Source organism: Pinus tabuliformis, chromosome 9 (genome assembly GCF_031772625.1).
Source record: "Pinus tabuliformis cultivar Carrire ecotype Pingquan chromosome 9, CPIR1, whole genome shotgun sequence".
NCBI lineage: Eukaryota > Viridiplantae > Streptophyta > Pinopsida > Pinales > Pinaceae > Pinus > Pinus tabuliformis.
Window position 1 is genome coordinate 1,685,506,258 of NC_142307.1, and position 13,308 is coordinate 1,685,519,565.

The window sequence follows — 13,308 nt, forward strand, 5'->3', positions numbered from 1 at the left end:
ATCTTAAAAATTTTCATCTTTTCGGCAACTTCATAAATCCAAATTAAAATAGATCGATACTACTTATTTTTAAGATTTTGAAAACCCTATTAATGAACTTAAAATCTATTCTTGCATTTTTGTTTGCAGGAAAAATTGAATTATTAACATTTGTGTCCATTTTGGAACGTTAATTCCAATGCAAAAGTTTTCACAGCATTTGCAAAAATACACACAAGCAGAACATGCCAGATTCTGAACACACGGATAAATTGATAAATCTGGCCAGATTCTGAGCATACGAATATTTAGACCGTGGATACGTTCATGGGTCCGCCTTGCGATATAAACATGGTGTCACTGTACAGACGAGATGGATTTGTTGGAATATATATATTCTAAAATTTGCGAAAACACGTGCCAGCAGAACAGGCCATAATCTGAACACACGAAACAATTAATACAACACTGAGATGGTAGATTCGTCCATGGGCACTCCATGCTGTATAACAATGGCGTCACTGTACAAACGAGATGGGCTTGTAGCTTATATATTTTCAACATACAAATAGGTGGATCAGAAACGCCCTGGATTACGCTGCAGGCGGAGCAGATACATTGTTGGTAATGGTGGCCGTTGGTGTTGAAGATCCCAACAGCTTACTTCTCAATTCATTATAATTCAGAGATGAATCGTTGTAAACATCCCACCATTTGGCCATCAGCATCTTGATGTCTGCTCTATCCATGTTCGCCTCCTTGCCAGTGAATCTCCACGGTTTCGCTCCCTGTAACATAACAGCATTTTTATATATAAATAATAAAATAATTTAATTTTAAGATTATTAAGAGATTAAGTCAGATATGAAATTAGTTGTTTACGATAAAGAATCACTCTCACTATCACCCCACTATCAGGATGTTTATATAGTCATAAAAAATTTTGACCTGAAGATAAAATAAAATAATCTCAATGTGATGTGATGGATCAAGTTGATGAATTTGAAAATAATAATTTAATTTGAAAATCGCTATGAGGCCAAACCAGGTTAGATATGAGACCCTCGTTTATGCCTTGTGAATAAAGGACCCAACTTTTTAGGATCCCTGAATCATGATACCATGATGTCTTTAACGTTATGATAATAACTATAGATTACTGGTGGATTAATGTGAGACCAGGCCAAACACTTGTGGACTAGCATTAGCTAGTCATTCATCATGACACATCATAATCTAATTTTAAGATGAATGTGAAGCTAGGGTAAGGAAAGCTAGATATAAGACCCCTTGCTTGCTTACGTAGATAAATAATAATCTAAGATTACAACTAAGATAAATACCAAATTATTGTATATTATTTGGACCCCTTGCTTACGTAGATAAATAATAATGTAAGATTACAACTAAGTTAAATACCAAATTATTGTAAATACTAAACGGTATCTGTATCTCTAATAATAATAATAATCTAATTTTAAGATTAGATTTAAAAACGGAATGTATAAACTACTTCACAATAATAATAATAATCTAATTTTAATCTAATTTTAAGATTAGATTTAAAAACGGAATGTATAAACTACTTCACTATTTCACTATCCAAATTAATGTATAAACTACTTCACTATTTCACTATCCAAGACTATCAAACTATCAAACCAAGTGGTAAATTAATGTATAAACTACTTATTATTTCCAAGACTATCAAACTATCAAACCAAGTGGTAAATTAATGTATAAACTACTTTAACTACTTATTATTTGACTACTTTGCTAAATTAATGTATAAACTAGATACTCTAGGTCTTAGGTCTTTGTAGATACTTTAGGTCTACGAATTTGAAGCAGTGATAATTTAAATACTCTACCTACCATTTAAATACTCAACCCTCATTTGGAACAATCACCACTAAACCCACTTAATAATTCTAGGTGAAACTGTAACTAAGAGCATAATAACCCTGTGGGGAAACTGTAATTAAGAGCTCAATTGAAACAAAAACAAAAAGAACTAACCTCCGCACAGTAGTGAACGACTTTGGTTTTGTGGATGTCCAACTTTTCAGGATGTCGCCATAGCATAGCCATTACCAGATTATATTTTTGAGGCAGCGGCTTGTATACTTTACGGAAAAATGAATTCAAAAAATCCTGAAAATAATTCACCATGTTAGCAAAACGTTGCAGCCCAAAATATATAGGTAGCCCCTCGTTGATTTTGAAAACCTTTCGCAAACCTGTTCGGCGAATGGGGTGGGAGTGGTAGCCATAAGAACCGCCATTAAATTGTTGAAGGTCAATCTACTCGGCTCAAACACAAACATTCCAGCGTTGAAGTACAGAGCCGGGGGAGCTCCTAATTCGGGAGGCCACTGCACTTTGTCTGGACATTGCTGGCAGTACCCAATCTTGTATTGGGGAGTATGACTCCATGTCTTCTCACAGAAGCAATCCATGACACCGTATAAATATCCATCGGGGGTGTTAAATAACTCATCAATATTGTCATAGACTTGTATATCAGCATCCAGATAAACCATTTTGCTGTAATCTTCAAACTACAAAACCGGAAAAACAAACAGAGCTTAAATTACCATTGACATTATTTGCATGCAATACAGATATTTTACACACTAACTAAAACATGGAAACTAAATTAAACTTTTTCCAAGAAATTCAAAGATGCTGTCGATGTGGATGGAATCCTCAGAAAATTATAACTATTCATATAGAATAACGGATTGACTAACCCCTAAACCTAACGGAATATTATTTCTAGATATAAATATTAACTATGTGCATTGGAAATATCCAAGTGTTTGTCCCCATCATGTCTGTTCATAGTTAGGGACTTAAGAAGCTGTATAATAAAATTCAAAATCTAAATTGATGGTTAACAACTCAAAATAATGTATAATAAAATTTTATATAAAATAACGTTAAGCTTTACTATACAACTTAATTCCACACTTCAGTTTATCGATCAAATAACGTTACACTTATAATACAACTTAATTCTCATACTTCAGTTTATGGATAATAGATATATTGTGGATAATATTATGGATAATAGATATATGGAGTGGCTATCCAAAAACAAACAATGTAACACTTATGCACGATGGATAAGTAGAAAAAAGATGAGCCTATCGATGAATGAATTGAATACCCAAAAAAAAAATTATACTATGATGGATAAGTAAAGTGACCACCTAAACATTTTAAAAACTAATCACAAAAATTATATCAAAACTAATAAAATTCACCAAGTTAATATCCAAAAATAATATTATAAAAATCTAATCATTTCTCATTCCATTTATCATCTTTGTCTATTATTAAAAACTTAAAAACTTATTATTTTTATTAAAAACTTAGCTTACTATTTTTATAAGTGGATAATAAAATCGCAAATAAAATAATAAATAGTGCACTCTTTTCTCATTTCTATCCCTTTATCCCTTTATTATATAACTTAGTTATACATATTTTTATACATATTTTTATATAACTAATTATAGCTATACATATTTTTATATAACTTAGTTATGCAGCTTATATGCAGCTTATAAATGATAGATGAGTCAGCTCATGATTATACATATTTTTATATAGCTTACTTATACAGATAGCTTAGTTATGCAGCTTATAGATGATAGATGAGTCAGCTCATGAATAATGGGTAGCTCATGAATAATAGGTAGTGCCCACTCAAAACATTGTAAAGTTACTCACCATTCACAAAGTCACTATTAAAAATTGATATTATATTATAATGGAAAAAATATTATACTATATAAAACCAATGGAAACTTAAGATGTTTTACTTGATTTAACCCTTAAAACCATTAAAATGATGCATTCACCTACTATCTCAAGCATTGAAATTTTATCTTTTCCTTTTCAAAAAAATCCTCATAGATTTGAACATGATTCTCCAACGTGGATGGCATTCTGGTAAGACATGCAAATGCCCAGAAACATTTAGGTTAAAGTAGAAATGAGCATGTAAATACCTCCCAAATGCGGAGTTTAGAGTAATTGATCACATAATAAGCCATGGCGAATTCAACTTGAGTAGATTGAGGAGGATTAATGGGCTGAATCTGTCGAACAATGCAGCCCTGATTCTGCAGTTCCAAGCGGTGTTCTTCTGGAACATCGTTCAATACTGCCACCACCAGAGGATATGCACTCACCTTCCTCAAACCCTTGGCAAGAGCGATGGCACCTTTTACATAATCTCCTGAACCGGCCAAGAATGTCACAAAGGCTCCTCTCCTGGAATATCCATGACTTGGTTTTTCAAATTTACCAGCACCCTGATCTGGAGGAGCCATATTTGCTTTGAGGGTTTTATTGAAAATAGTCTGTGACTATAAAACAAATAGTCTAACAAGTTAAAGGATATGCTCTGAATTGTTAAAGGATATGCTCTGAAGAATTGCGGAGGGTGAAGGATAGCAAAAAGGAGGAGGGAATGGCAACCCTTTTGAAAGAAACTTGTAGTCCTATTGATAAGGGTGAACTTGAAGATGAACGGTGCATGGGAAACGTGTCAAATTAGCAGTAGCAACGGAGATTCTGCAATCCAGGTGGCCTGTGCGTCACTTGCCAGAGCCCAGATCTCAAACCATGAAGGCAATCTGGTCGGGAAACTCGCAGCCTACAATTACGCTCAATTTAATAATATGTTCTGATCAGATGAACGATTATGTGAACTGATCCGCTATATAGGGATCATATTTATAGAATTGTTTGGAGTGTATCAATATCTTTAAACATACATAGCACAGCTGAGTAGTTTGAGCTCTCGTAGCTCTGGTATGGAACAATGTATTCTAGATTTATTCGTGGATTGTTATTTAGGGTTCTATTATTTTTTTGGATTTCGGTGGGGGAAAAGATGAGTAATTTTTTATTTTATTTATTTATAATTTATAATTTAAAAATGAAAGAAAATATATTTTAAGTAGGGTTAACGCCAAAAAAAAGTCTGGGGGCTAAATCATTTAGATATCAGGAAAAATATTATTTTGAAAAATACAAATATTATTCACTCATTATTACATATAATTTTATAAGAAAATATGATTTGACAAAGCTTACACAGATTTAAGAGAAAATTAAGGTATTACAAAGAGATATTTCTTTATTTTAACTAGTATAAAGAATCAAATCAATATCCATACAATAAGAGAAAATTCCCATTCAAGGGTTTTATTACCCTTATGTAACTATCAAATACCGATCATTTTAAAATTTTCATGTCATTGATGACAATTACCTAATTTCTCAAATTGTCAATTTGATGGGTGACTTAATTTACACTTAAATATCTGTGTGCAATTTCAAATAAAATTATAGAAAGCAAAACAAGTTAGCAATTTTGTTGGTTGAGGCTCCAAGATAAGTATCCCACTATGCAACACCCACAATAATATGTCTTTAAGATGAGACCATAAGATAAGTATATACTTATACATAGTGGATATTTAGACTTATTAGAAAAGCCTTGTCTCTGTCTTTAATCACATGATGTGATTCTACCTTGTACACACTTGACCATAAAGCATGAACATTGAAACTTGAAGCTTAAAGTTTGAGATTCACATGACATCCATACCCATGGGCCGTTGGTATTCTATATAAGCACTAACTAAATTTTCTTGTTTATGTAGGTGAAATGGTTTTTTTATTTGATTTTGAAAGCTTTATGTAGTTTGGAACACAGTTAATAGATCTTAGTGTTTATAAAATGGGTCTATTTATTATTATATATCTTATAAACTATCATAAAAAAAAATTACTTGAAGAGTGGAATGTCCATCAAATTTATACCCTACAAAACATTGAACAATTCCTAAATTGCCATTGGTAAAATGAATTTTTCATCTTAACAACATTAAGAGTGTAGAAGATAAAATATATATTTATTTAGAATATCCTGCATATACCCACAATAAATCTTAATTTCGAAATACTTGTTACAAAATCAACTCTCTTAATCTTTAAACTCATCTAAACTAAAATGATTTAGAAATATTTATCTCAAAACTTTTTTAATTAAACAAAGTCTTTTGGTAGAAATCACATGAGAGAATTTTCTGGTTGACGCTTTCGAACCAACAAGTATGGTTCATCATCAAGACTAGATGAAAAGGAGGCAGACCATGGCAAAGGCTTAAATAAAGAGCCATCTGAAGATATAATTTCAAATAACTTTTTTAATACTAAAAAAGATTAAATAAATAAATAAATATTTAAAAACATTTATTAATTTTTTTAATACATCATCAACCATGCTAATATCAATTTCTAGCTAAACTTAGTGGATATAATAACTATATACCTAACTCCCATGTATATGAAATCCAAACGTAACCTTAAATTGAGTTCCATAAAATGATAGCAACCAGCAAGGTTGCTAGATTAAAAGTACACACTAACCAAAAAAAACATATAATTTAAAACAATGAACTGCATATAGGGGAAACACCTAACATCTTCACAACCAAACCTTTACATTAATTTTCGTATTTTAAGTAATCAATTAATAAATGTGTCAATTGGTTTCTCTACTTTTGGAACAACTAAACACGGATGGAAGTCCGCATTAAATATTACAAGTGTGAGATTACTTGGTGGTTCGAGTCATGACATTTATCTTAAATTAACAAAATAAATAAATAAATTTATAAGTGAGCTTAACTATCTTGGCTTTGTACTCCAATTTCTTTGGTTGCATTTTTTCTCTTTCCTTTTCGTTACCATCACATTTTCTTTTCCTTCATTTTTCCATTCGAAGTTAAAATGAACGGGTAATCTTTTTTTTTTTTTTTTCTATATTGAAAATTTATGAAAAAAATTATCTTTCCAAAATAAATTAACAATTTATTTAAAGCACAAATATTAGATTAAGAATAACAACAATTAAAATCATTATTATTTTAATAAATATGGTTTTACTGTTCAAGTAATTGTGTAGCTATAGGGAATTATGTAACTGAATTTTTGTATCAAAATGATGATTGTCTAAGACACTGTTGAAGAGTCATTTTTGACTTTGGTGTAATAAGAATTCCAATCCCTTGCCCCGTGTAGGTTTCCTTCACACGCTGTCAGGGTTTTACCATGTAATTCCTTGTGTTTTTTCTTGTATGATTCAATTTCTCATTATGTTCATTTTTTTCTTATTTATATATTTAATTGGTGGAATACCAACAAATGGTATTAGAGATTCTCTGTTAGGACTGTGAGGTGTCTTTGTTAAGTCTGTCTGCCATCGAAGGTTAGAGAGGAATCATAGCCCACGAAGTCTAAACACTAGTTTGAGAAGGAATACATTGCTTTTAAATTGTCGCCGAATAAATTTCTTTAAGATTGGAAGCTACCTTGTTTAGCCGGACATCAATTGAGAGCCGCCACTAACTAAAATGCGCGCTTCTAGAGACGCAAAGCCACGGATTTAAGAAGGAGCCTCATCATAAGTTTAGCATGCGGGTTTCACTAGGGGAGACATACCATATCACGTGCATTCATATTGGGGGATATATATTGAGGAAAAAATGGCATTATGTATTGAGCATATAATAAGGGGCAAAGGGTTTTTATATTGGCAAAGGTAAATAAATGGAACTCTAAGTTAATGAAAAAATATAAAGGGGTATAAAAAAATTTATTGAAAAAATGGATACCTACAATATCTAGTGAAAGTAGGGGTTTTTTAAATTGGGAAGGCATATTGGTGCATATTGGTAGGGGGTTAAATAATGTGATTTTTAGAGGTATTTTCCAATATGTATTTAAATTAAGGGTATTGTTTAGTATGCCGCGAACGCAGGTGCTATGTCAGAGGTTAATGGAGTGAAGTCCTCGTGAAGTTTAGTCAACTCCACAGAATGAGTTGAGTCATTGTCGAAAGAAAAATCGAAGTCTGGAGCAAGGTGAGGGTCGTATTTTTTGAAACTTGCCACCACAAAGGGTCTGGGCCCACTAAATCATGTAAAAGGGAGGGGATTTACAGGAAACTGAATTGTTGTTTGTTGACTACAAAGAAAGGTCTATACCAAAGAACTAAAAACAGAGTTCGTAGTCCATTAGTTTTACCAGGTCTACACAAAATAAATCTGCCACATAGAGAAGCTTTCGTTGGACAATGAGAAATTTGAAGCAGTCTTGGAACTGAGCGTACACAGTGGGTATTTTTTCCTTCGGATTTTGTATCTCTGATGAAGTTTTTTAAAATATTCATTTTTGGGTTTCTTAATAAAAAGGGGAAGGATTTTTGGAAATTGTCTATGTTTGTGGAAGAAGAAATCTATTTGTGCCAGAAGAAATTAATAGTAGATTCAACAATTTTTTTAAACTGGTAGAACCAATAGGTAGAAAATTTAGAACAACCTTAGATAAAATCTCTTTTTTAAGGAGGAACATTGAAAGAACCTACTCAAGTTTTTTAAAGATTAAAAGAATTTTGTAGATCTTGTGTAGGAGGAATGGCTAAAATGACTAACGCTAAGTTTGAGGTGGATAATTCCAATGGTAAGAACAATTTTGCATTTTGGAAACTGAAGGTACAAGATTTGTTGGTGCAAAAAGGGTTGAACAAAGCATTAGATGGGGTTTGAAAGAAACCTATTGGCATGAGACATTTGGATTGGAAGGACTTGGATGCTTGAGCTCTCAGTACCATAAGGTTGTGCCTAGAAGATGAAGTTCTCTTCAACATTGATGAAGAAACCTTAGCAACTGATTTGTGGGGAAAATGGGAAACACTGTATATGACCAAATATTTAACCAACATAATCTATTTGAAGAGGTAGTTGTATAGCCTCTGAGATGAAGGAGGGTACTAAATTTGCAGAGCACTTAAACATATTTAATACACTTATTTGTCAGTTGTCAAACATGGATGTTAAATTTGAAGAAGAAGATAAAGATATTACCTTGTTGTGTTCCTTGCCCGAGACTTAGGATCAATTTGTGACTTATATTAGTTTGAGCACAATTGAATCTTTAGAATTTGATTCTGTTGTGGGAGCTCTGTTATCTGAAGAAGTAAGGAGGAATTCTAATGTTGAAACTTCTGCACCATAAACCATGGCATCCAAAGGTTTGTCCAAGGAAAGAGGGGAGAAAGTGAGAAGTTCTTCGAGATCAAAATCAAAAGGCAAGAAGTTTAAATTTAAATGTTGGTATTGCAACAAAATAGGGCATCTCAAGAAAGATTGTTTGAAAAGGAAGGAGTCTGTTGAAAACCCAAAGAAGGAAGCAAATCAAGTTGAATAAGGTATGATTGATGAAGTTTTATATGCTGAATTAGGTATGGTAGATGAAGCTATGCATGTTTGCAAAGTTTCTTAGCATTATGAAAATTCGTTGTTAGATTCGGGTGCTTCTCATCACATTATTCCGCATAAAAATTGGTTCACTTCATATCAAGTTGTGAATGATAGTTTTTTGTTTGTGGGTAATAATGTATCTTGTCAAACTGTTGGGATGGGAAATATCAAAATTAAAATGTATGATGATACAATTAGAACATTGATTGATGTTAGATATGTATCTTAGTTGAGAAGGAATTTGATTTATTTAGGAGTATTGGAATCAAAAGGTTACAAGTTTATGGGTCAAATTGGAGTGTTGAAAGTTTCAAAGGGCACTTTGGTTGTTATGAATGCAGAGAAGATCAGAAACCTTTACAGACTCAAAGGAATTACTCAGGTCAGTGAGGTAGCAATCGTATCTGAGAAGGAAAAAGAGGATACTCACCTATGGCATCAACGACTGGGCCACATGAGAAAGAAGGGCCTTTAGGTACTAATGAATCACAAACTACTTCCTAATTTGAAATCATTGAGTTTGGATTTTTGCAAACATTGTGTATATGGAAAACAATGTAGACAAAAATTTAAAGCTGGTAATCATAATAGTAAAGGAGTTTTGGACTATATTCATTCTGATCTTTGGGGACCATCTCCTACAGTATCTTATGGAGGTGCATATTACTTTGTAACATTAATTGATGATTACTCTAGGAAATCCTCGGTCTATATTTAAGAAATGACAATGGCATTGAATTTACTCCTTAGAATTTGAACAATATTGTAAAGATGAAGGGATTGTTAGACATAAAACTGCAACCTATACTCCTCAGCAAAATGGTGTTGTTGAATGTATGAACCAGACTCTTATGGAGAGAGCCAGAAGATCAAAAATGCTAACCTGCAGAAGGAGTTATGGGAAGAATCAATATATACTCCTTGTTATTTGGTAAAAAAATCACCTTCAGTTTCCATTAATTGTAAAATTCTTGAAGAATTTTGGTCAAGCCAGTTTTGTGATTATTCACATTTAAGACTTTTTGGTTGTGATGCATATGCTCTTATTCCAAAGAATCAATGTTCTAAGTTATACCCAAAAGAAAAATGTTATGTATTTGTTGGGTATGATGATGCGGTGAAGGGATATAGGTTGTGGGATCCTTCTTCATGTAAGATAGTCATTAGTAGAGATGTACATTTGATGAATCTTCTCTTCTAAAATCAAATGTTGAAAAATTCGAACAGGAACAGGTATTACCAAATCAACAAACTCAGTTGGAGACTCAACCTTTTTCAAAAATTCGGAAGGAAGAAGAAACTTTTGAAGAAAAAGGTGAAGAAGATGCAAAGGAAACTATAGAAGTTCAGGAACCAGTTCAACAACTAGTCACTCTAAGGAGGTCTACAAGGGAAATAAGAACACCCAAAAGGTATGAAGATTTTGCTTCATCTATTGCATTGATTACTAAAGATGGGGAACCTTCTTGTTATCAGGAAGCAATGGATGATGTAGATAATGAAAAATGGAAGAAGGCTATGAATGAAGAAATGGATTCTTTAGCCAAGAACAAAACCTAGGATCTTGTAGAACTTCCTAAAGGGAGAAGTGTTTTTAGATTCAAATCAGTCTTCAAATTGAAGTGAAATGGTGATGGAAGTATTAAAAGATATAAGGCGAGACTAGTAAGAAAAGGGCATTCTCAAGTAGAAGGTATTGACTTTCATGAGATTTTTTCACTAGTCGTAAAACTTGTTTCTATTCGTACTGTGTTAGCACTAATTGCATTACTAGATCTTGAGTTAAAATAGTTTGATGTTAAAACAACCTTTCTTCATGGATATTTGGATGAAGAGATCTATATGGAAAAACCCAAAGGTTCAGTACAAGGCCGCAACAAAAGATTAGCTTGCAAGCTCATGAAATCATTGTATGGCCTAAGGCAGTTTCCCAGGCAGTGGTACAAGAAGTTTTACTTCTTCATGATGAGATAGAATTTCATTAGAAGTGAGTATGATCATTATTTTTACTTTAAGAGTTTCAATGGAATATTCATTATCTTGGTATTGTATGCTGATGATATGCTTATTGCAAGCAAAAGAATGGAAGAAATCAATAGGTTAAAGGCTCATCTTTCTAGGAAATTTGATATGAAGGATCTTGGAGCTATAAAACATATCTTGGGCATGGAGATACACAAACACAGGAAAAATGGAAAGCTCTGGTTATCACAACAGAAGTATGTGGAGAAAATACTTGCAATGTATGATATGGACAATGTGAAACCTGTTACGATTCCTTTAGTTTCCCATTTTAAGCTTTCTTTGGGCTTGAGTCCTAGATTTCATGAAGAAAATAAGTATGTGTCTCATGTACCATTTGCAAATGCAGTAGGAAATTTAATATATGTGATGGTATCTACAAGACCTAACATTTCACATCCAATTGGAGTTGTGAGCAGGTTCTTGGCAAATCTAGGAGAAGAACATTAGTGAGCAGTGAAATGGGTGCTTCGGTATTTGAGAGGCACGAGTGACCATTATATCATCTTTAATGGTTGTGGAAATTTAATCTACAGATATGTGGATGCTAATTATGCAAGTACTTTGGACAAGAGGAGATCTACTACAAGATATGTCTTTACTCTTGTAGGTGGAGAAATTAGCTGGATGTCAAAGCTTCAAGAAATAGTTTCTTTTTCCACTACTGAAGGAAAGTATATAGCTACTTCAAATGCCTGCAAAGAGGAAATCTGGTTGAAACGTTTTCTTAATGAGCTTAGAATGACGCAAGGGAAAGTGAATGTATTTTGTGACAATCAGAGTGTCACTTCATTCAACTACGAATCCATCTTATCACAACAAGACTAAGCACATTGATGTAAGGTACCATTTTGTAAGACAAGTGATCGATGGCGACAAATTAGCTCTCAAGAAGGTTCATACATAGGAGAATCATGCAGACATGTCACGAAGCCAGTTTTAATAGAGAAGTTGTGATGGTGTTTGGATTATCTTGGCTTGCAGAAGAGATGATGCATGGGCATGGGAAAGGGATTAGGAAATTGTTGTCAAGGTGGATATTATTAAGAATGACAACAATTAAAATCATTATTGTCTTAGTAAATATGGTTTTACTATTTATGTCGTTGTGTAACCATAGGGAGTTATGTAATGGAGTCATTGTATTAAAATGATGATTACCCGAGAGAATTGATGTAATATTGGAGAGTCATTCTTGACTTTGGTGTAATAAGAATTCAAATCCCTTGCCCCATGGAGGTTTCCTTGACACATTGTCAGGATTTTACAACATAATTCCTTGTGTTTTTTCTTGTGTGATCCAGTTTCTCTTTCTATTCATTTCTTTCTTATTTATATATTTAAGTGGTGGAATACCAATATAATCACTAAAAGAGTACCATGTGATGCTCTTCTCTCCTACCATAATTAAATATAATCAGAGATGTTAGTTAATTTTTTATTGTAATTCATGAATATGATGGGAGAATACCAAATGAATGGTTACAACAAAAACACCATAAAAATTTGTGTAGATCAAAAGTTAGCGCTATGAAATATTTTAAAATTTCCTTTTCCTATACACTTGATTGGCCACTATACTTATCTATTGTTGACATTTCTCACTTTGAAGACTACTTTAAAGACCTCCTTTGCAATCCACACACTCTTTCGACTCATAAAAGGAGCATATACACACCATTCCCATTCAAAAAAGAAACATGTAGCTCAAAACGTGGGTTAAAAAAAATTAAAATCCTTGAAAATCATGCACTCTTGAGTGTGTTATATGGATCTTATACACTTGCCTCTTAAAACCCATTCCTAACTATCTCAATAAACTTGAAATTGTATAAAAGGAGGATTAAATGGAAGGAGGGGTAAGGAGAAGCATTGATGTAGTAGCAGAGCTATCACACTAATATCCTCATGCCAAAGTAATTAAAGATGTTTGATTCCCTTGGGTTTTTGCATCCATTCC

General features: G+C 32.8%; 1 protein-coding gene and 1 pseudogene across 1 annotated transcript; both read right to left on the bottom strand.

The window, feature by feature from the left end:
• Positions 1-340: 340 nt before the first annotated feature.
• On the bottom strand, positions 341-4,486 carry LOC149155351 (galactinol synthase 1-like). Its single transcript, XM_089445420.1, has 4 exons — positions 3,999-4,486; positions 2,220-2,540; positions 1,999-2,133; positions 341-767 (listed from the first exon to the last, which is right to left on the bottom strand). Exons 1-4 carry the CDS (start codon positions 4,320-4,322, stop codon positions 573-575), a joined length of 975 nt encoding a protein of 324 aa, XP_089301546.1. The 5' UTR covers positions 4,323-4,486; the 3' UTR covers positions 341-572.
• A 54-nt stretch (positions 4,487-4,540) lies between these two features.
• LOC149155352 (conserved oligomeric Golgi complex subunit 3-like) overlaps positions 4,541-13,308 on the bottom strand; it is a 36,842-nt pseudogene continuing 28,074 nt past the window's right edge.

Bases quoted from the DNA above. Each gene is read 5' to 3' on its own strand.
- LOC149155351 (XM_089445420.1), bottom strand. From the start codon at position 4,322: ATGGCTCCTCCAGATCAGGGTGCTGGTAAATTTGAAAAACCAAGTCAT. The intron at 2,541-3,998 runs GTATTTACATGC...CCGGTTTTGTAG, and splicing joins CTAAACTCCGCATTTGGGAG to TTTGAAGATTACAGCAAAAT. The intron at 768-1,998 runs GTTAGTTCTTTT...GTTATGTTACAG, and splicing joins TCGTTCACTACTGTGCGGAG to GGAGCGAAACCGTGGAGATT.